The sequence below is a fragment of the Lepidochelys kempii genome, chromosome 8, assembly GCF_965140285.1.
Source record: "Lepidochelys kempii isolate rLepKem1 chromosome 8, rLepKem1.hap1, whole genome shotgun sequence".
Lineage (NCBI taxonomy): Eukaryota > Metazoa > Chordata > Testudines > Cheloniidae > Lepidochelys > Lepidochelys kempii.
In genome coordinates, this window is record NC_136387.1 from 82938963 (window position 1) to 82963491 (window position 24529).

The 24529-nt window shown below is 44.1% G+C and overlaps 1 protein-coding gene across 3 annotated transcripts in view; it reads right to left on the reverse strand.

Annotated features, from left to right (window-relative positions):
- GIPC2 (GIPC PDZ domain containing family member 2) overlaps window positions 1-11313 on the reverse strand; it is a 46335-nt gene extending 35022 nt beyond the window's left edge. The window contains exon 1 of one of the 3 annotated variants that reach the window (XM_073357267.2): window positions 10804-11313. In XM_073357267.2, the coding sequence (XP_073213368.1) occupies window positions 10804-11073 (270 nt within the window). In that variant the 5' untranslated portion in view covers window positions 11074-11313. The remainder of the gene's footprint in view (window positions 1-10803) is intronic. The other 2 variants (XM_073357266.2, XM_073357265.2) reach the window with 2 other exon arrangements.
- Between the last annotated feature and the right edge of the window lie 13216 nt (window positions 11314-24529).

Consider the following 24529-nt stretch of genomic DNA (forward strand, 5'->3'; position numbering starts at 1 on the left):
GGTGCCAGTTGAAAGGTTGCAAAATCTACAACAGAAAATCTAAAGGAAGAAACAAAGCAGCAGAGGGGTATCCTGTTTATGAATGAAGACAAAGGATAGGACTTGTATATCTTGGGAGGCAAAAGAACACATTGGGTCCTTCACCTAGGAGATGAGCTGACAGCATGCCTGTTTCATGAAAGGGGGTATCACAGCAAAGCCTCACTGTAAAATACTATGAGGACTTTGGTTGAGCCATACTCTACAAGACCTAAGAGTATCTAATTAATTAAAACTAGGTTCTTGAATGTGTGTTATGATTTTATTTTATATATAACCATGTGTTTGCAATACTTCTAACTTGCTATTACTTGAATCTCTACACTCTGTTACATAAACTTATGCTTGATTTCAGTGTAAACATATCTAAGTGCTGTGTGTTGAGCAGAGAGGTGACCTAAAGGTTTGACTGGTAAACTGGGCTGGGCTGTTTCTTTGAAAGCAGCAAATCTGTGAATACTGCAGGTATCTAATGGATCACGGGCTGGATGTTCCAGGTTGATGCGTGGATGGCTGGAGTGTGCCTATCTCTAACCTGCCGAGAGGCAGTAGGGCCTGCAAGACCTGGAGAGGAGTGCTTGTGTTGCAGATAGCTGGGGGAGTTGGACAGCTGATCCCCGGCAGGTAAAACATCACAACCTACCTTTCCTCTCCCTAATCTCTGTTAAGAAGCTAACCTCCATGTGGCCCAGAGGCACGACCGAGGTGAATGAATCTGGGGAGATCATCAGCACCTTGAAGTGGTTTCCTGAGCATGTGTCTTGCTCATTTCGCACTCTGTTTCCACCAATAATCAACCCAGCTCCCGTGTCAAAGCTTATACCAACCAGGAGAGAAAAGAGTCCAAATTGCAGGCCGCAGCAGTAAGATTCCCAAACTGTTCACTTCCTAGAAGAAGTTTTCTGTTCAGGACATTGTGGATGCTGTGTTGGTGAATTCCCTACACGCCCTATTTTTTATATTTAGCATCCTTCTACATAACTACAGCACAAAATTTCAAAAAATGTGCTATGCCCCACTCAGACAATTTCAGAATATAGCTTTTGCCAGCAGAACTCTCAATACCTCCCTGTCCACTTCACCTCCCACAGGTCTTTTTGTATATCACGGTGGTCTGTGGGGGTAGTGCGAATGGTGGGAGTATTTATGGTGCTCCCCAATGAAACTGTAGACAGAAGAAACTCCATGTCCAATCAGGGTAACTCTAGAGGGAACCACTGGCTTAAAATCATTACCTCTCATTCCCTAGCGCAATCTGAATATCAGCTTCCAATAGCATACTTCAAAGTAGAAAAGTGGATAGAAAATCATAATTCATTGTCTTTTGCTAATTGCTGATATTAATACATATTTTTGTTTGCATAGTGATATAAGCATGCGGGAATTTGCAGACCCACTCCCACTGAGGCAAACAGAGGTTGCACACCTCAGTGGGAGAATGAACTGAACAGCACTAAATAACTAGGAAAGATTTTTCTGCAATACCATTACATTAAATCGTAAACAAGTCTTTTGTCAGAATTATGGTAGGGTTTTTTGGGGTGGTGTGGAGGGTTGTTGTTTCTCCAGAAACTTGTCCAGCAGAGAAGCTGAACTTTAGCTTTCTTCTCAAACAAAAAGAGATACTTGTTCAATAAAACATTTCTGGGACAATCTTTTTGCTGTGAGAAGCAACATTAAGGGCCTTGAATTAGGTTTCATTTTGTACTATTACAACATCAAGACATTTTCAAAACATCCATAACAGTAGACTGTTAACAACAAGCAGCCTGCAAAATAGTATACATAATGTAGCTAAGTTTCTTCATGGAAAGAAGAATGCACATTTATTCATAGCATGCATTGATTAAATAGAGTCAGTCATTGAAACATGCAAAAAGAAAAGGAGTACTTGTGGCACCTTAGAGACTAACCAATTTATTTGAGCACAAGCTTTTGTGAACTACAGCTCACTTCATCAGATGTAGCTCACAAAAGCTTATGCTCAAATAAATTGGTTAGTCTCTAAGGTGCCACAAGTACTCCTTTTCTTTTTGCAAATACAGACTAACACGGCTGTTACTCTGAAACCTGTCATTGAAATATGCCACAGTTTACAGCGAACAGCAGTCTTTGCCTGAGAGGATGTGGTTCAAAGAAACTGCTAAACCCTTTGGACATTTAATTTTTTTTTAAATGCTAACTGCCAGTGTAACTCTTTAACTGACAGCCTATTCAAGAAAAACCTTTGATCTCCCTGTCCCAGGGTGGTCCCCTAAAGTCCTCTTTCACCTTAAGTGTAGACCACACCCACTCTAGTTCTCCTTCATCCCCACCATGTGTCCTTATACTGTTCCAGCAGGCTACCCCCTCTGGAGGAAGGGAGCAATGCTAGCAGCAGCCAGTTCTGCCTTCCTTCAGTCTCTCAGCTCCCTTCTCCTCCAGGGCTTCCTTCCTCTCCATTTATTTGCTCTCTGCTGCTGGGGTTGCCTCCCCCTCTAATTAGCCCTTCAATTGTAGCACCACTTGTTAATTGATCCTCTAATTAAGTCCCAATTAATCTATAGTGGTGGGGAATTTGAGTAACAGTAGGGTACTGACTTAGCTCCTGACTCAGCACCCTTATTACACTCCCATCAACTTTGAAGTGCCTGGAAAAATTCTGATAGCAGCCCTTTGGGTTGGCCTGGTTTTGATTTCACTTATACCAGTGTAAATCAGAAATAACTCCAGTGAAATCAGACAAATTAAATTGTGAGGACAGAAGCAGGTGCCTAACCTGTTACTCAGCACTGAGGTTGTGCATGAGTTCAGATCAACTCATAAAAAATGGAAGGTACATACCGCCCGGCTGCAGAAAGAATTTAATTACTGAGAGTCCCAGACTTTAAAAAAGCCTGTGCAACATCTGGTATGAGTCCTCTGTCTTCACATCTTAAGAATGTATTTCCTAATTTTAAATCAGTTTAGGAGGTAGAGATAAGGCTCGTTAACCACTGAACAGGCATTATAAGAGTGGGAGAAACAAAAGACGGTCTTAGAATTGCCTTGCTGGCAATGGTAGCAAGAATAGCCTTGAAAGCATTCTCGAAAACACACCCATAGGAAGGCATTTTTAATGTATTTATAAATTAAGAAAGCACCCAGAAAGCTTAGCGCACTGCTTGTCTGAGGGTATGTCTACACACAGCAGCAAGGTTGTAGCGCTGCATTTGTGCTGCTGTGGTGCCTTCAGTGTAGATTGAGGGGGCTCCCATCAGTGTAGGTAATCCACCTCCCCAAGAGGTGCTAGCTAGGTTGACAGAAGAATTCTTCCGTCAACCTAACACTTTCTAGACAGGGAGTTAGCTGTCTCTCTCAGAGGTGTGGATTTTTCATACTCCTGAGAGATGTGTCTATGCTAATATAAGTTCTGAGTGCAGACCAGCCCTTAGTTTGAACAAAAATGAATTGGATCTTAACATGCTGTTTTACTCTGAAAACTGCCTTTATAAAAATGGCACTGTCCTACCCAGCAGACATGTTGTCTTTGTGTACTAGAGTCTGATCTGCTTGCAGAAAAAGGGGGGAGGAGTGGCTGCTTTTACCCCATAAGTGCTGCAGAATCCTCACAGTTTAGAATAAACAAACTGCAGTCTATTCTATCCTATGCACATCATTCATTGATTTTTTTATTTATAACCTAAGCACCTCTCCACAGCTCTAGAAACTTTTATATCATAAGGAACTGGTTTAAAGCCACCAACTCATTTCACATAGTCCAAACAACCATTACATTCTAATGTCTTATTTTAGCAGCCAGTCAGAAAATCGCACATCAGCTGGCCACTGAGTGTTACAGATTCATCCAACCACTTCCGTTTTATTCTATTAGGTAACTAAAATGTTCTTTGGTTAATTATCACTCCACCATCATCACCAACATTTTACTTTCACACAGTCATTCTTTTTAAGCCATCAGCATCAAATATGCTATTTCCTGAGGGAGCCGAATTCAAAATGCCTTTACAATGATTTATGGTAAGTTCCAAGCTTTGTATCACGATTTAGATCATAACTCAATCAGTTTAATTGTGATTTAATGCTCTTCCATTATGAAACAGAACAAATGTTATTTCATCAATTTTTTGCTTCTAAGAAAAATATAGTGCCCTTGCTTTGACCTTGTCAAACATGAACACTCATCTAGTAATTTGTTTCACACCTCTGAACAGATAAAATTGGCAACAGAGCAGAAATGTGATATTTAGAAACACGATCCAGAGTTTCTTTATTTAGCCTTCATCTGGGTGGCATTCTCACTGCAGCCTACAAGACTGCAGAACTTTCTACAAATGCGTCAGTTCTATACTAGCCTGAAAGCGCATCAGCCAGTCAAAAAATAAAAACTGAATCACCCTGTATGCTCTCTCCTTTCTTAGTGAACAAATGCTTCTATTCAGGACAACTAAATAGACAAAGTAACATATTAAAGATACATCTACACGACATATTATACTATTACAGAATCTACAAGTTAAAAGTATACTTATATTTGTTACATCTTGGAGGACTGCCAATGCAGAAGTTAAAGGCTTCATTACCACTGTTTTAAGTTAATACAGCATTAGTCAATCATATGCATGTAAATGGCAATTTCAAGTTCTGAAAACTACTTTCAAAGCCCTGCAGGAAAGAAAACAATTTTCCAAAAATTCAAAGCAGAAGAAATAAAAACAACGTCATTAGCATTTAATCATGTTCATGAAACAATTATTTAGATTCTAACTGTATTTCCGCCCACCCATCACAAAGGATGTACAAAACTTTCTTATGTTAAACATGGCCTGAAATCCTATTAATTGGTCAGGAACATCTCCTTGAAGCAACTGGACAAATACATGGGTGAATCCCTTATCAACTTAAGCTAAACTGAAATAAGCAACTTTCAAACTGAAATAAGAGATTCTACACAGAGTTTTAGAGCAGTTTGCCCAAGACTGTTTTAAACCAATTTACATTAAATTCGTGCAAATTTCTTATATGGACAAGCCCTTATTTTTGTCACTAGCACAAGCGGATATAACTCAATAAATTTTTATACAGCTGTGTTTCAAAGTTTAACCACAACTTTTGCTAAGACCTGCAAACTTTGGTTACTTAGCAAGATAAGGGACTGACTCATTGTTTACAGTACAATAACCTATCATTTATCAATTATTGTTTCCCAAGAAAGAGAATTACTGTGCTGGGATGGACTCCACCTATTGAATACTGTAAGAGCAACTGTGGACATTGTCTGGCTAATCTGATAAGGAGAGTTTTAAACAAGGTCTTGGGGGGGGTGGTGACAAAAATCCGGCCCATGAGCATCTAGGCTTGAATAATGAAGACAAGGGAAAAGGGCTAAATTCTGGAGAAGGGACTAGAAACCATAACTGCAGTAAAGGCGCAAGAAGAAAAACAACAGGGGAAGTCTGCAAAATATCTTTGATGCCTGTATACCTATGCAAGGAGTATGGGGAACAAGCAGGATGAAGTGGAAGTCATGATATATGAAGAAAATTATGACTTAACTGGTGTTACAGAGACTCGGTAGGACAATTCCCATGATTGGAGGACCAACAGTGAGGGATATGGCTTGTTCCAGAAGGATAGGCATGGGAATAAAGGAGAAGGCATTGCGCTGTATGTCAAGAATGTATACACTTGCTTTAAGGTCCTAGAGGAAGTGAGCGGAAGACCTACTGAGAGTATCTGGGTGAGGATAAAAAGGGAAAGGAATAGTAGTGATATTATGGTGGGCGTTTACTATAGATCACCAAATCAAGAAGAGGAAGTAGATGACATTCGTCAAGCAGGTAACATGAGCTAGTATTAATGGGAGATTTTAAACTTCCCTCATATTTGTTGGAAGACTAATACATAATATGTCCTGCAAGTTTCTAGCATGTGTAGGGGACATTCTGATTCAGAAAGTTGAGGAACCAACTAGGGTGTCGTCCATTTTGTATCTTGTTTTGATCAAAAGGGATGAATTAGTTGCAAATGCAAAGGTGGTCAGAAACTTGGGAGGAAGTGATCATAATCTGATAGAATTCAAGATCCTAAGAAAGATTTGAGAACAGCAAAACACTGGACTTCAAAAAGGCAGATTTCAACCATCTCAGAAAAATAGTAGGCATGGACCCATGAAGAGACCAATTAGGAAGAAAAGGAGTTCAAGGGGGCTGGCAGTTCCTAAAAGATGTAATACTAGAGATCCAACATCAAGCTATTCTGATGCAGAGGAAAGATAAGAAGAGCCCCAGGAGACCAGTGTGGTGACACAAGGAGCTTTTTAGCTATCTAAAAACTAAAAAGGATACATACAGGAATTGGGGCATGTGACCAAAGAAATATACATAGGAATAGCATAAGTGTGTAGGGACAAAATCAGGAAAGCCAAGGCAAAGAATGAGTTACAACTGGCAAGAAACAACAAGAAGGGTTCTACAAATACGTCAGCAACAAAAAAAGATCAGGGATGGTGTGGTCTGCTGCTCAATGGAAAAAGTAAGCAAGATGCTAAGAAGGTGGAGCTGCTCAGTGCCTACTATGCTTCAAGAAAAGGAGTACTTGTGGCACCTTAGAGACTAACCAATTTATCTGAGCATAAGCTTTCGTGAGCTACAGCTCACTTCATCGTATGCATACGTATGCATCCGATGAAGTGAGCTGTAGCTCACGAAAGCTTATGCTCAGATAAATTGGTTAGTCTCTAAGGTGCCACAAGTACTCCTTTTCTTTTTGCGAATACAGACTAATACGGCTGTTACTCTGAAACCTGTTACTTTGCTTCAGTCTTCAAACAAAAAATAACATGTGACTGGATGACTAGCAAAGTTATCATCAACAATAAAGGGGAAGCAATGAAGAACAGGATAAGTAAAGAACACATCAGAGATCTTCTGACTAATATGAACGAATTCAAGGGAGCAGGGCCTGATGCTATTCATGTAAGGGTGATGAAGGAATTAGCTGAAGAAATCTCAGAGCCACTGGCAATAATATTTGCAAACTCATGGATGACAGGACTGGTCCCAGAAGACTGGAGAAGGGCTAACACAGTGCCCATCTTTTAAAAAGGTAAAAGGAGAAGCCAGGGAACTATTGACCAGTCAGCCTGACCTTGGTACCAAGGAAGCTACTAGAGCAATGTATATACTTAAAACATTCAATTTGCAAAGAGTTGGAGGATGAAAGGGTGATCACTAGCAGCCAGCATGGATTTACTAAGAACAAATCATGTCAAACGAGCTTGATTTCCTTCTTTGACAAGGTAACTAGTTTGGTGGATGGGGGAATACAGTGGACATAATATACTTGACTTTAGCAAGACTTTTGACACAGTCCCACATGACATTCTCATAAGTAAGCTGGAGAAATTCAGGCTCGGTAGAACTACAATTAAGTGGATACATAATTGGTTAAACAACCGCAAACAAACTACTAATGGAATTATGTCAGGCTGGAAGGAGGTCTCAAGTGGGGTTTCACAGGGATGTGTTCTGGGTCCAGTGTTATTTAACATCTTTATTAATGATCTGGATGTAGGAATAGAAAGCATACTGATTAAATTTGCAGAGACACAATGCTGGCGGGTGGAGGGGAGAGAATTGCAAACACTTTAGAGGATAGAGCTAAAATTAAAAGGGATCTTGCTAAATTGGAGAACTGGGCTATAGATAACAAAATGAAATTCCACGAAGATAAATGTAAGGTGCTACATTTAGGGAAGAAAAATCAGATGCACAAATACAGAATGGGGGATAACTGGCTTGGCAGCAGCACAGCTGAGAAGGATCTGGGAATTGTGGTGGATCACAACCTCAACACAAGTCAACATTGCAATGCTGTTGCAAAAAAAGCAAATACAATTTTGGGTTGTATTAACAGAGGCATAGCATGCAAGTCACAGGAGGTGATAGTACCACTTCTACTCAGCACTGGCTAGGCCTCTACTGGAGTCCAATTTTGGTCACCGCTGTATAGAACTGGTCAGTTCATAACTCTGGTGTTCATAACTCTGAGGTTCTACTGTACTACACTTAGAAAGGAAAAAAAATCAAAGGCACAGATACAACATGGGGAAAAACTTGATAGGGAGTAGTACTGCTGAAAAGGATGTGGGGCTTTAGTAAATCACAAACTGAAAATGAGCCAACAACACGATGCAGCTGTCAAAAAGGTTAATAGCTTTCTGGGGTGTATTTACAGGAGTGTTGTACTGTATGTAAGAGACAGAAGGTAAATTGCTCCACTGTAGTTGGCACTGTGAGGCCTCAGCTGGACTACTGTGTCCATTTCTGGGCACCATACTTTGGCAAAGATGTGGATAAATTGGAGACAGTGCAGAGAAGAGCAACAAAAATGAAAAAGGTTTTGAAAACCTGACCTATGAGGAAAAGTTAAAAAAAAAACACTGGGCATGGTTAGTCTTGAGAAAAGATGACCAAGTGGGGGGACCTAACAACAGTCTTATGTTAAGAGTTGTTATAAAGAGGATGGTTATCAATTGTTCTCCATGTCCACTGCAGGTAAGACAAGGAATAATGGGTATAATCTGCAGCAAGGGAGATTTAGGTTAGAAAGACCAAACTAGAAGGATAGTTAAATATTGGAATAGATTTCCAAGGGAGGCTGTGGAATCCCCATCATTGGATTACACTGGATTGGAGAACAAGTTAAACAAACACCTGTCAGGAGAGGTCTAACTAGGTATATTTAGTCCTGCCTCAGTGCAAGGAAATGGACAAGATGACCTCCAGCATTCCCTTCCAGGCCTGCATTTCTATGAACCTTGAAACTGAAGGGAATAGAGAATCAATGGGGAAGGGAGACAGAGGATCAAAGAGAAATGGGAAAGGACAAGGACTGGTGCATGGGGAAAATGAAAAATGTAGTTAGTTCTTAATTACTGAATGAAACTGAATGACTAGGTAGAGTATGTTTTCAACAATATGGCCACTCTTTGTCTTTGGGATAATTTACTACAATGTTAGTACAGGGAAACACTGCTAGGTCTGTCTCCTAGATCAAAATCTACTCTTTTTTCCACTATACCAGAAATAAAGGAACCAGACAATACTGACAAGACACAATCATACTTTATAAAACCCCAAAAAAACCAAACTTTTAAATGTAAAAATCAAACTTAAGTATTTCAAAATATTTACACTTTGTTTTAGTTTGACATTTAAAGCTGTAAAGTGTCCACAGCTACATCAAGGAACAGTTGCATAGGCTCACTGTCATGCTAAAATGAAAACAATGCATTTACAAACACAAGTAAACCATAATCCAAACAAATCAGTTTTAAAACTTGACTCAAAAAGGGATCAAAGAGGGTTTCTATTAAGGAAAGGGTGGACCTTCCTACCACGGCTTTTATTCATGTGCCTTAATAGTTGGCCTTTTTAATTAATTCTTTATTTGTCTGGGAAGGGAGCATCCTACACTGCTTCCTTAATTTACCCTCACTACCCCATAATTTTGAAGTTAAAGGAATGCTAAGGTTAAAAATCATGAGTCTGATTTTTCATGGTCTTGCTTCTTGTAGTCACTTACATCCATTGATTTTTAAGCCAGAAGGAACCACAATGATCATGTAGCCCAGTAATTCCTGCTCTGAAGGGAATTATTCTTCCCCACTATGCAAGTTAATAAAACTGAGCCAAATAAATGTGTTTTCCTAAATTTATAAGTGTTAAATTGTGTTGAACACCATACTAGTTAAAATGTGTTAGGTCTGTAAGATGATACATTTCCCCCCAATGCAGATACAGCCAAAGTGATTAGAGAACAAATTGTATTTGCACTTGACAGCACTGACCATGTATTCAGTCCACTGTCTCCTCTGTTTCTGTGAGTCTTTTGAAACAGCAACAGGAGAAGGAAAAACGTTTTGAAAAATAGAAAAATGACAGGTTTCAGAGTAGCAGCCGTGTTAGTCTGTATTCGCAGAAAGAAAAGGAGGACTTGTGGCACCCTAGAGACTAACCAATTTATTTGCGCATAAGCTTTCGTGAGCTACAGCTCACTTCATCGGATGCACCTTTTCTTTTTGAGAAAAATGACTGTAAAACCAAAACAATTTTCGGGGGAGGGGGGCACCTGTATTACCTGAAGCTACTCTAAACTCATGTTTAAACTGACTGGATATCTAGTCCCTGATGTTCCTTTCATTCAAATATATTTAAACAAGAGACAACAGCCCATTAAAAACAAGGTGGCCACTGGTTCCATTGTGCAAAGGCTGCTTTGTGTGTGTCACGTTTTGACAATATAATGTGTCACGCCGTTTGCACTCCCGTGTCGCACGGAGCGTCCCGCAGCGCGCCCGTTGGTCCCGTGGGAGAGCAACAGAAACTTCTGCTGCAAGCGGCACCGCCGTGGTGAACGCCAGGGCTCCCCGGAACCGGGGTTAGAACAACCTGCCTCCCTGGGCCTCTCCCCAGCGCACGCGGCGGTGCCCGGCAGCGGGGGCGCTGAACGCGCCTCCTTACCTCAGGGCAAAGCAAGCCTCTGTAAAGCCAACTCCCTCTCCTCCCCCGGGGAGCTGCACCTTTCCGCCTGCCGCCAACAGGCTCTGCCTTGCCAGGACAGCTTCCCGCGGGGCAGGTGCGCTCACCAGGCCGTACGGGGAGCAGCAGCGGCTCCCCCGGAGTTTCCGCGCTGTGGCTGGCTGGGCTGCCCGGGCCAGGCGCGGAGGGGATGGGGCAGCCCCGCACCCCAGCCCGGGCCGGTGCTGTGCCCTGCGCTCACCTCGGCGGCGGGGATGCGGTACGCCTGGCCGATCTGCTCGTACAGCTCCCTCACGCTGGCGAAGCCCCCCACGCGGCCGGTGGGGCTGCCGTGCGCCAGCTGCGTGTGGAAGAGCAGCCGGGCCCCGGGCTGGGCAGGAGCGGGCGGCGCGGCCGCGGCCGCGGCCGCAGCCTCGCCTCCCCCGCGGGCCGCAGCCGCCTCCTCGCTCTCCACCAGCTTGGAGGTCTCCTTGGACTTGCCCTTCTTCTTGCCCCGCAGCCGCAGAGGCATGGCGCGCACCCCAGCGGCCTCCCCGCGCACCCACAGCGGCTCCCCCCAGGCTGGACTCTGCCCCTGCCTCGGGCGCGCCCTGAGACTGCCGGCTGGCACACGCCCATCCCCGGCCGCCAGGTGATGGCAGCCGGCGGCCAATGGCAGGCGCGCTGCTCCCTGCCCCGGGCAGCGCCCCTCCCCTGCTCGGGGACCGGAGCAGCCTGGCCCAGTGCGGCACCACGTCCCCGAGTGCGGGTTACACAGCCAGGGCCTTGCTCCTGCCAAGGGCAGCCGGAGCTGTTGAAAGGAATCCCGCCTTTAAAAGGACGTTGCAGTTGGGGGAATGAAGTTGTAAGGGTCGGTGCAGCAAGGGCTAGCGCAGTGATTTGCCCCACCTTTAGGACAATGGTGATCCTTCATTGCCAGAGCCAGAGTACCTGTCCCCTGCTTGGCTGTATCCCCTTCACGGAGGGGTAAGTTACAACAGGACAGTTACAGGAGAGGACACTGATGTGCAGGAAAAGCATAGATGCAAATAGGAAGACTGGAGGGTGGCTGATATGAGGAGGACCCAGAATAAGGGGGTGAAATCAGGAAAGAGAAATTGAAGACTAGATAGCATTCATAAATAAGACTTCCTGACAAAGATCTGTTATCCTATTAAAGTTTCCAAAGGGAAGCAATGGAAAGCTTCTTTGCTTGGGACATTTAAAACGAGACTGCATCATTAAAACATAGTCAATGTACAAAAGAAAATAATCACAATTCTTCAGTGACTGAAAGATGGACCATAGTTTGTAATAATGTAGGTTTTTTCCATCCCTACATTCTGAAAAGAAGCCACAATTAAACTGTACAGTGCATCAAGCTATTTAGCCAAGTGTCTGTGGTTCCCATTTCAAAAGCAAGATACTAAATATTGATCAAAATAGATCTGTATCCAGGATACTATAAGACAAAAAATAGCACAGAAAAGGATTCTTACCACCCCTTGTATATATAAAGTAATTCACCTGCAACTGTATGTAATGTGGCTATAATTCCTTCAAAGGTCACTAACCCTAACTTCTTAAGCAAAGCTTTAGAGGCTTCTTAATGGCACCTGTTCCTCACCAACAATGGAATTATAACCTTAAAATTATACATAATTTAAGAATACATTATCTAATATTTTTACCAAGCCCAACAGTTAACCTTCATTATTTATACAATGGGTTTGTTGAGTGCAATAAGTGTGCTAGAAAGTATTGCTTTTATACATTTCTCCAGTATAAAAAGGGTTTTTTCTTTCATTTACACTAGAACTTCAATGGAGTTTACACTGGTGTAAGGGACTCTGGTACCAAGGGTGCAAGACAGTGGAACACGTGCAACAGTATCGCACACTCCATAAGAATTCTCAGTGTAAGATAATGTTGAAAGGCAGCATCAACTTACACCAATTCCCCCAGCACTCAGTAACCACCTGCCTCCCCACCCCTGAGAGAAAACCGGATGTCTGGGAAGTGGCAGCACCCATACCCAGGTGCACATAAGGAAGTGGTTACACAGGCTCTCTATGCAGATGACATCCAGATGTAGCAGATCTTAGAAGAGATACATATTGTTGGTGGTAAATCCTTTGCCAATTCCTTGGGGACAAACAACAATCCCTGATGGCATGCTCAGCCAGGAACTCTGTGCTGGGCTGTCCTGCAGTGGCTCAAGAATGGGCGTACCAACCTCAGGGCAGACTGTTAAGAAGCAGGGCACAAACCCCAAATTGCTTGAGAGTTCTATATATTTAGATTTCACCAACCAATTAAATGTAAACTCCTCAAGCACTAACAGCCTTAACATGGAGTCACAATCAGTCCCCTTGGGTACCCTGATCTTTCTTGCCACCCAGGTGAGCCTACATTTGATAGATGGTCCCTTACACTAAAGATCACAACAATGTTCAGGTTACTCCTAGTCCCAAATGACTGGTCACTTGTAATTTGTCTTTTGTGTGAAATCTAACACTTGTAACCCATTCTATAATAAACTAACTAAAGATTTATTAACTAGGAAAAGGAAATAAGAGTTATTTACAAGGTTTAAAGCAGGTAAACATATAATCATATAATGAGTTCCAGTCTGAAGTTTCTAAAAGTAATAGAAGCTTCTATAATAAGCAAGCTCTATATGTCCTTTAGGGCTAACCCAGACTAAGCACTGGAGATGTTTTTCTTATACCAAGTAATCCTTGACTCCCAGAGTCAAAGCAACATCCTCCTTTGTAGGGGTTTTTATTCCCTTCTCCCATTCTGCTTTGAGCTGCAAACTCTGCTGATGGGAGAAAATCACTTGTAAGACTCATCTTCATGGGCAGGTCAGGGGTGAGTAAACAACAAAGTCTTTTGTCCTCTTTAATGTTCCACTCTAGTCCATCTGGTGTCAATGGGCCTTCCCTGTCAACCAGGACATAACACTTTATGCTGGAGATCAGCACTTTACACTAGTTAATGTCTCTCTCCTGTCTAATGATTTCCAGTTACAGAAGCTTACAGTGAAAACACTCAAATATTACTTGATAATATTGCATACAGATGTTGTGAGATTAATGCATGTAGCAATTTACAACCATCCCATAAAGTTAAAACACATAATTCTAGTACCAGTTTTAACAATACTAACACACAGGTGAGCCAGACTTATTTCAGCTATGTATTTATCAGTGTTCAATTGAGGCATGGGCTTAGCATGAGCTGGCACCTGGTATGCCAACATCACACTCTACAACTCATAACTCATGGGGTTTCCACTCCCTTGCAGGGGAATAACCTATGTACGGGCCAATTTGTCCCTGAGCAATTTACATAATACATTTCACTGGAGATTCTGTTCAAATAAGCAGTTAACAACCTGTACACTATCTATTCTTGAAACTTTTTATTTCAAAACTGAGTGCTCTCATTAATTTTCTAGTACTTCCCAGTAATGAAAAATACCACAAGATAAATCAAGAGCCCTATTTTGATACTTCTCTTTCCAGTCCTGACTGAGACCAGAAAGTGCAGAGGCAGACACTTCTTTTCCTTTCTTCTTTCTAATTAAAGCTGATTTTTTAAAAACAAAAAAATAGTCTGTATTCCTTTTGATTTTTTTTTAATCTGAACCACTATGACAGTCTAAAGCTAGGGAACCTTGAAATTACACTGATTATTAAACATCCCTTTCTTTAGTTCATTTTTTAATACTTGAGATCCTATACAAGGAATGGAGTACTTGTGGCACCTTAGAGACTAACAAATATATTTGAGCATAAGCTTTCGTGAGCAGGTTCCTTCCCCACTCTGAACTCTAGGGTACAGATGTGGGGACCTGCATGAAAAACCCCCTCAGCTTATTTTTACCAGCTTAGGTTAAAACTTCCCCAAGGTACAAACTATTTTACCTTTTGCCCCTGGACTTTATTGCTGCCACCACCAAGCGTCTAAAAATATATAACAGGGAAAGAGCCTGTTTGGAAACGTCTTTCCCCCCAAAATCCTCCCAAACCCAACACCTCCTTTCCTGGGGAAGGCTGTAAAAATCCTCACCAATTTGCATAGGTGAACACAGACCCAAACCCTTGGATCTTAAGAACAATGAAAAATCAGGTTCTTAAAAGAAGAATTTTAATAGAAGAAAAAAGTAAAAGAATCACCTCTGTAAAATCAGGATGGTAAATCTCTTACAGGGTAATCAGATTCAGAACAGAGAATCCCTCTAGGCGAAACCTTAAGTTACAAAAAGACACAAAAACAGGAATATACATTCCATTCAGCACAACTTATTTTATCAGCCATTTAAACAAAACAGAATCTAACGCATATCTAACTAGATTGCTTATTAGCCCTTTACAGGAGTTCTGACCTGCAGTCTCTAAGGTGCCACAAGTACTCCTTTTTCTTTTGCAAATATAGACTAACACGACTGCTACTCTGAAACCTGTCATTATACAAGGAATGTCTAAGCACTGTATTACTACAGAATGTAGCACATTAACTAAATCCTCTTTCACTGCTCTCCTCCTTCCATTACACTAATCCTTCTTCCCTCTCCATAATTTCACATTCTCCTCCTTGTTCTGTATAAAAATACGCTTTCTATAACAAATTATAATTTAAGAGTTTGGAAAGAGGTATGCACTGAAGACAAAAGTAAATGAAATGAATCACAGTCATGATGAGTTTGCACAGAGAGATATGGTGGTTAGGTGAGAGAGAGGCAATTATTGGAAAACCTTGAAAATACCGGAGGAGCAAGAAAGCAATGACCTAGAGGTGCTTGTATCAGAGCTTTGTCACAGGCAGAAGGAGGAATGTCAATACAAGGGGAATGAGTGCACCTAGAATCAAAGGAACAGTGCTCTACACATACAAAAGGATGTCAGGTAGCTGCTCTGGAACATAGTTACAACTGGCTAACACTAAGGGTATGTCTATGCTGCAATTCAAACCACACGGCTAGCCCATGCCAGCTGATTCAGGCTCACAGGGTTGGGGCTGCAAGACTCTTTAACTGTAGTGTAGACATTTGGGCTTGCGCTGGTACCTGGGCTCTAGGACTCTGCAAGGTGGGAGGGTCCTAGAGCTTGGGCTGAAGTCCGAGCTGGAACTTCTACACTGCAATTAAACAACCTTGCAGCCCCACCACCACGAGCCAAGTCAACTGGCATAGGCTAGCCACAGGTGTCTAACAGCAGTGTAGACATACACTACAAGGCCTAAGAGGAAGTATCTTTGAGGTATTTCAAAGCTCTTAGCTATCCAAGTGGCTGTTCCTTCTCACCCAGATTCACTATGACATTATCAGATAGTTTTGTCAGCCTTCTTTTGTAACATTACAAAAATAAGCCATTTGTGTACAAGCAAAGATTATGAAACCAGTGGGTTTTGAACATATCACTGTGAAGTGGCCTAGCCACAGGGAAGGGAAAGCAGAAAGACACTTAGTTTTCTAGATGGGTTTTCGATGTAGATAAAAGTATTTAAGTGTAGGTCTCCATTTTTATGGATTACTCATTATTCACTTTTGATGCAAAAAGAATTATCATTGTCCTAGATTCCAATTACCAGCAGCACAAAGAGGATTCGCTGCATTACTGGAATGCATTAGCTACACAGCAACAGTGATTTGTTTCAAACCATGAAGGCCAAAATTATGACTTTAGAATTATGCTAATGTTTCAAGCTTATGGAAAGTAGAGTTAAAGGGGCCTTCTGTTTATTAAAATATGTTAAAAAGTGGATAGGTGAGCAATTCAGCTGTTTATGCAAAAAGAAAAGGAGTACTTGTGGCACCTTAGAGACTAACCAATTTATTTGAGCATAAGCTTATTTATTTGAGCATGCATCCGATGAAGTGAGCTGTAGTTCACAAAAGCTCATGCTCAAATAAATTGGTTAGTCTCTAAGGTGCTACAAGTACTCCTTTTCTTTTTGCGAATACAGACTAACACGGCTGCTACTCTGAAATCTGTCAGCTGTTTATGTTTCATTAATTCATGGAACATATCCAGTTGTGTCAAGAAGAACAATTTATCAACAGTATCCAGGAAATGACAAAATAAGGAGTTCTGTAAGCAGAAAAATAAAATGGCAGACAAAAAAGTAGAATGGGTGGTCCCACTCACAGCTGGCACAGAGCCAATCTACGCTCTATCAAATTAGAGAAACTCAAAGTCCAACACTTCTACTTGTTGCCTACATAAAAAATTAGAAAAATAATTGATTTTAAAGGGATTACTGGAAAAATAAAGTGCTACTCAACACATGAGCAAAGCTAGCAGAAACTGGCCCCTGGGGATTTATTTTCACCTTTGCATACACTGTTGCAAATATTAAGTTGGCAAAGTTAAAGTGGAGGTGTGATGTAAATCAGATGAGATGGAGTGGAAAAGGATTAAATGGGTGTGGAGAATAATCTAGATCTTTTAACAGTTAATTTTCAGATGTTCTGATGTTTGGGTTTTTGAGTGGCATGGAATTTTTGTAAAGCAATATTTACAAAATATTAGGGTATTAGCTGGACTCCATTGGAACACACTTTTATCCTTACCTCTTATTGACTGAGATGAGGGAGGAAGTTGTTTGTACTTTCTGAGCACCAAAAGTTTAAATCAAAGGTCAACAAAAAAGGAGCCCTGCTCTGACAAATCTTGTGAGACCTATGAAAGCAGAGCTCTGCCTTACAAGACTTTAGCAAGAGTTGCGGGTGGGGAATTATACCTGGATAAAATATATCATGCAATAAAAACTTAAATAGAAAACTAAGTGCTTCTTCCCCCCCACACCTCTACCAACCTGCAGATTTTTCCCAGTCCCCAGAACACAATCTCTGGTCTCCTGCACCTCATTCACTTCTCCATCCCCATGAGTTCCCTCTCACAACATCTGCCTTTTTCCATGCTCTCCTTCACTGTGGTGATGCTATCTTTGGCCACAGCCATGCTGTCCTTGGTCACTGCCATCATCTACTGGGAAAGCTGCATTTCTTTCTCCCCCTGGGTCTTCCTCTGAGCCAGCCAGGTTTTTCGCTGTGAATGCCATAGGTTCTGAAAACAGTTTGTCCTGAATCTTCCTTTATCTCCCCCTCAGGTTGGCCAGCCTGTCAGGCATAGATAGAGGCCCTGTCCTTGATGGTCCAGCTGTTACTGGTGCTGTGGCGAGAATAAGGGAAAAAAAGAAGTCGCTCATTGTTCACATCCCAGACAAGTCATGATAGCTTTCAGTATTATGTATACGTGACCTTACCTCCCTGAAACTCTTCCCATTCCTGCAGGAACTTCAGAGACAGTTGGGGTCTGTGTGTATGGAAAGTGCTGGGTGCATTTGGATTTCAGTCTACTGTATCTGCATTCATGCTGTTGGTCCATAGCTATATATGGAGCTATATGTTTCAGGTTTCTTTTTTCAGTTTTGTTTGTGTGGTGGAGGTGCTGCTGTGGTGTCAGAGGTGTCAGGGGGTGATAATAAGGGGCAAGGTGGGGAGCAATTCCCTCTACATTCCCTTTAGGCTGTCCTCACTCTCTTAGTTGAGCTGAGGCCGGTCACTAAGAGGCAGAAAATTCAAAAAGGTGAAGGGTAGATCGGGGAGATATGTTATTCACCAGGATGGTCCCCCCAGAAGTGCTGCAGGAGTGGACGGGACTTACAAGCTATATGGGGGGATGGGTGGCCTGCCTGAGCATCCCTATGACATGAGAAACAAAATTAAGCTGTTTTTCAGTCTTACGTTCTGCTATATATCCCCTGCAGACACAGGGAAAGTGAAGAGAAAAATAGACAGGAACTAAGCCCTGGTCTACACTAGGACGTTAGGTCGAATTTAGCAGCGTTAAATCGATGTAAACCTGCACCCGTCCACACAATGAAGCCCTTTATTTCGACTTAAAGGGCTCTTAAAATCGATTTCCTTACTCCACCCCTGACAAGTGGATTAGCGTTTAAATCGATGTTGCCGGCTCGAATTTGGGGTACTGTGGACACAATTCGATGGTATTGGCCTCCGGGAGCTATCCCAGAGTGCTCCATTATGACCGCTCTGGACAGCACTCTCAACTCAGATGCACTGGCCAGGTAGACAGGAAAAGAACCGCGAACTTTTGAATCTCATTTCCTGTTTGGCCAGCGTGGCAAGCTGCAGGTGACCATGCAGAGCTCATCAGCACAGGTGACCATGATGGAGTCCCAGAATCGCAAAAGAGCTCCAGCATGGACCGAACGGGAGGTACGGGATCTGATCGCTGTTTGGGGAGAGGAATCCGTGCTATCAGAACTCCGTTCCAGTTTTCGAAATGCCAAAACCTTTGTGAAAATCTCCCAGGGCATGAAGGACAGAGGCCATAACAGGGACCCGAAGCAGTGCCGCGTGAAACTGAAGGAGCTGAGGCAAGCCTACCAGAAAACCAGAGAGGCGAACAGCCGCTCTGGGTCAGAGCCCCAAACATGCCGCTTCTATGATGAGCTGCATGCCATTTTAGGGGGTTCAGCCACCACTACCCCAGCCGTGTTGTTTGACTCCTTCAATGGAGATGGAGGCAATACGGAAGCAGGTTTTGGGGACGAAGAAGGTGAGGAGGAGGAGGAGGTTGAAGATAGCTCACAGCAAGCAAGCGGAGAAACCGGTTTTCCCGACAGCCAGGAACTGTTTCTCACCCTAGACCTGGAGCCAGTACCCCCCGAACCCACCCAAGGCTGCCTCCTGGACCCAGCAGGCGGAGAAGGGACCTCTGGTGAGTGTACCTTTTAAAATACTATACATGGTTTAAAAGCAAGCATGTGAAAGGATTACTTTGCCCTGGCATTTGCGGTTCTCCTAGATGTAGTCCTAAAGCCTTTGCAAAAGGTTTCTGGGGAGGGCAGCCTTATTGCGTCCTTCATGGTAGGACACTTTACCACTCCAGGCCAGTAACACGTACTCGGGAATCATTGTAGAACAAAGCATTGCAGTGTATGTTTGCTGGCATTCAAACAACATCCGTTCTTTATCTCTCTGTGTTATCCTCAGGAGAGTGAGATATAATTCATGGTCACCTGGTTGAAATAGAGTGCTTTTCTTCAGGGGACACTCAGAGGAGCCCATTCCTGCTGGGCTGTTTGCCTGTGGCTAAACAGAAATGTTCCCCGCTGTTAGCCACAGGGAGGGGGGAAGGTTGAGGGGGTAGTCACGCGGTGGGAGAAGGCAAAATGCGACCTTGTAACGAAAGCACATGTGCTATGTATGTAATGTTAACAGCAAGGTTTACCCTGAAAGAGTGTAGCCACTGTTTTATAAAATGTGTCTTTTTAAATACCGCTGTCCCTTTTTTTTTCTCCACCAGCTGCATGTGTTTCAATGATCACAGGATCTTCTCCTTCCCAGAGGCTAGTGAAGCTTAGAAAGAAAAAAAAACGCACTCGCGCTGAAATGTTCTCCGAGCTCATGCTGTCCTCCCACTCTGACAGAGCACAGACGAATGCGTGGAGGCAAATAATGTCAGAGTGCAGGAAAGCACAAAATGACCGGGAGGAGAGGTGGCGGGCTGAAGAGAGTAAGTGGCGGGCTGAAGAGAGGGCTGAAGCTCAAATGTGGTGGCAGCGTGATGAGAGGAGGCAGGATTCAATGCTGAGGCTGCTGCAGGACCAAACCAGTATGCTCCAGTGTATGGTTGAGCTGCAGCAAAGGCAGCTGGAGCACAGACTGCCACTGCAGCCCCTCTGTAACCAACCGCCCTCCTCCCCAAGTTTCATAGCCTCCACACCCAGACGCCCAAGAACGCGGTGGGGGGGGGGCCTCCGGCCAACCAGCCACTCCACCGCAGAGGATTGCCCCAAAAAAAGAAGGCTGTCATTCAATAAATTTTAAAGTTGTAAACTTTTAAAGTGCTGTGCTTAAAGTGCTGTGTGGCATTTTCCTTCCCTCCTCCACCACCCCTCCTGGGCTACCTTGGTAGTCATCCCCCTATTTGTGTGATGAATGAATAAAGAATGCATGAATGTGAAGCAACAATGACTTTATTGCCTCTGCAAGCGGTGATTGAAGGGAGGAGGGGCGGGTGGTTAGCTTACAGGGAAGTAGAGTGAACCAAGGGGCGGGGGGTTTCATCAAGGAGAAACAAACAGAACTTTCACACCGTAGCCTGGCCAGTCATGAAACTGGTTTTCAAAGCTTTTCTGATGCGTACCGCGCCCTCCTGTGCTCTTCTAACCGCCCTGGTATCTGGCTGCGCGTAACCAGCAGCCAGGTGATTTGCCTCAACCTCCCACCCCACCATAAACGTCTCCCCCTTACTCTCACAGATATTGTGGAGCACACAGCAAGCAGTAATAACAGTGGGAATATTGGTTTCGCTGAGGTCTACGCGAGTCAGTAAACTGCGCCAGCGCGCCTTTAAACGTCCAAATGCACATTCTACCACCATTCTGCACTTGCTCAGCCTGTAGTTGAACAGCTCCTGACTACTGTCCAGGCTGCCTGTGTACGGCTTCATGAGCCATGGCATTAAGGGGTAGGCTGGGTCCCCAAGGATACATATAGGCATTTCAACATCCCCAACAGTTATTTTCTGGTCTGGGAATAAAGTCCCTTCCTGCAGCTTTTGAAACAGACCAGAGTTCCTGAAGATGCGAGCATCATGCACCTTTCCCGGCCATCCCACGTTGATGTTGGTGAAACGTCCCTTGTGATCCACCAGAGCTTGCAGCACTATCGAAAAGTACCCCTTGCGGTTTATGTACTCGGCGGCTTGGTGCTCCGGTGCCAAGATAGGGATATGGGTTCCGTCTATAGCCCCACCACAGTTAGGGAATCCTATTGCAGCAAAGCCATCCACTATGACCTGCACATTTCCCAGGGTCACTACCCTTGATATCAGCAGATCTTTGATTGCGTGGGCTACTTGCATCACAGCAGCCCCCACAGTAGATTTGCCCACTCCAAATTGATTCCCAACTGACCGGTAGCTGTCTGGCGTTGCAAGCTTCCACAGGGCTATTGCCACTCGCTTCTCAACTGTGAGGGCTGCTCTCAGCTTGGTATTCATGCACTTCAGGGCAGGGGAAAGCAAGTCACAAAGTTCCATGAAAGTGCCCTTACGCATGCGAAAGTTTTGCAGACACTGGGAATCGTCCCAGACCTGCAACACTATGCGGTCCCACCAGTCTGTGCTTGTTTCCCGAGCCCAGAATCGGCGTTCCACAGCATGAACCTGCCCCATTAGCACCATGATGCATGCATTGGCAGGGCTTATGCTTTCAGAGAAATCTGTGTCCATGTCCTGATCACTCACGTGACCGCGCTGACGTCGCCTCCTCGCCCGGTATCGCTTTGCCAGGTTCTGGTGCTGCATATACTGCTGGATAATGCGTGTGGTGTTTAATGTGCTCCTAATTGCCAAAGTGAGCTGAGCGGCCTCCATGCTTGCTTTGGTATGGCGTCCGCACAGAAAAAAGGCGCGGAACGATTGTCTGCCGTTGCTCTGACGGAGGGAGGGGCGACTGACGACACGGCTTACAGGGTTGGCTTCAGGGAGCTAAAATCAACAAAGGGGGTGCTTGTACATCAAGGAGCATTTCAGGCAGGACTGCACGGAGGGTTCCAATAAGAAATGGTGCACCTAAGTTATCGTTCTTATTGGAACAAGGAGGTTAGCCTGGCCTCTGATTGATACATGGCTAGATTTACCTCGCTGCACCTTCTCTGTGAGTGACTGCAGTGTGATCTAGAGGAATGAGTCTCCTAGACAGGGGAGGAGGCAAATGAGTACAAAACAAATCTGGTCTATTTCTTGTTCTGACCCACTCCATCTATCTTTTACATCTTTGGCTGGCAGCAGACGGTGCAGAAGGACTGCATGCCATCCACATCTCATGGCTGCTCGGCAGAAGATGGTACAGTACGACTGCTAGCCATCCTCATCTCTTGCCTGCCCGGCAGAAGATGGTACAGTACGACTGCTAGCAGTCCGTATCGCCTGCCCGCTCACCATAAGACGGTTCAATAGGACTGACTGCAGGACTAAAGAGAATGACCTGGTCAAGTCACTCCAAATTTAGTCCCTGCACCCATGTCTGCCCAGGCGCTCCCAGCCGACGTGGCCAGGAGCACCTCGGACATGACGATGACGGCTACCAGTCGTACTGTACCGTCTGCTGCCACAAGGCAAGGGGTTGCTGCTACTGTGTAGCAATGCCGTACCGCATCTTCCAGCACCCAGGAGACATAGGGTGACGGTTACCTGAGCAGGCTCCATGCTTGCAGTGGTATGGCGTCTGCACAGGTAACTCAGGAAAAAAGGCGTGAAATGATTGTCTGCCCTTGCTTTCACGGAGGGAGGGAGGGAACGGGGGCCTGACGATATGTACCCAGAACCACCCGCGACAATGTTTTAGCCCCATCAGGCATTGGGATCTCAACCCAGAATTCCAATGGGCAGCGGAGACTGCGGGAACTGTGGGATAGCTCCCCACAGTGCAACGCTCCGGAAGTCGACTCTAGCCTCGGTACTGTGGAAGCGCTCCGCCGAGTTAATGCACTTAATGCACTTAGAGCATTTTCTGTGGGGACACACACACTCGAATATATAAAACCAATTTCTAAAAAACCGACTTCTATAAATTCGACCTTATTCCGTAGTGTAGACATACCTTACAGTGATTGTCAGATACTATGAAAGTTACAGCCATTTGTACCTCAACAAGGAGCAGTATTGTTTGTGCCTTGACTGGGCATACAACGGGCAGTTATATCTCATGAAAACTAACCAAATTTATTTTCCTGTAAGTCTCAATAAACTGTTGAATTTTGCACAAATGAATGCTTTTGGTTTTAAAATCTATCACAGGACAGCGTGAAGGGGAGCAATGATACAGACTGCAATGGTGCCATATTGAAGTAATATGGCGGACCGGAAAGACGGGAACTCCTAGCTCCCATCTGCAACAATAATGAATTGTAAAGATAGATACTTACATGCCATAGTTCCCTACAGGGGATTTGACTCTTTGGCCTTGGCCCAGGTTTTTGCTAGGAGTCAGGCTCAGCTGAAGCAGGGCAGAAATCAGGGTTTGTTGCATCAGGGCAGAACTGTAGCTGGCTTTCCAGGTGGCTGTCATCAGGGTCCTGAGTCACACCTGCTTACCCTCTGATAAGCAAACCTAGTCCACTTTGCAAGAGGATTCCAGAGTTCCCAGTAAATGTGGAGTTAGTGCAAATGATGGGTTGTATTGTGTGGACATGTGGTCAAACTGGATTAACTTGATTTGATCTGGCTTAAACACACATGTAGATAAGCCCCACAAAAGGATTGTCAGAAGCTAGGCAGCTGGGAGTGGGGAGCCACTTAACCATTTCACTCCTGGCTAGCTTAGGAGAGGGGCTTAGTCATCTAAGCTGCTCACCTGGTACATGTGGCTGACGGGCTAGAGATAGGGATCTTCATCCATGAATCTTCTCCCAGAGTGCAGCACCTAAGCCAGCTCAGCCACTTAGACGTTTTTTCGGCTTCGAAGGCATGGGCTACTACCTACCTCCTGCTCATGCTCTGTATCTCCCTCACGCTCACCCTACATTACCCTGAACTCTTGGCTGTCTTTCTGTAGGTGCTGTCACTCCACCTATTGGTAGCCTACATCTGGCCCTCCTTCTGCAGGGTCTGACTGGTAGCAGGTCTTAGATGTGCTCAAAGCACACTTATGGGATCAGGCCCTGCTGCTGAGATAGACGTTTCTGTACCTAGTTTTAAAATCAGCTTTAGGGTCTCCAGAGCTTTGGCTTGAGATAGGGCTCCAAGCAACATGTTAGCTTTTGGGTCACAGCAGCACTTATTCAGAAATGTAGGTATCTAAAGGACTTGAGCAGTTGGGAGAGGGTGTTTGAGGAGTCACCTGACCTTTGGCTTTGAAAATTTCAGTGGTACCTACCTGGTTGAATTAGGCACCTATCTGCCTCTTTAAGCACCTAAATTCCTTTAGGAATCTGGCCCTAA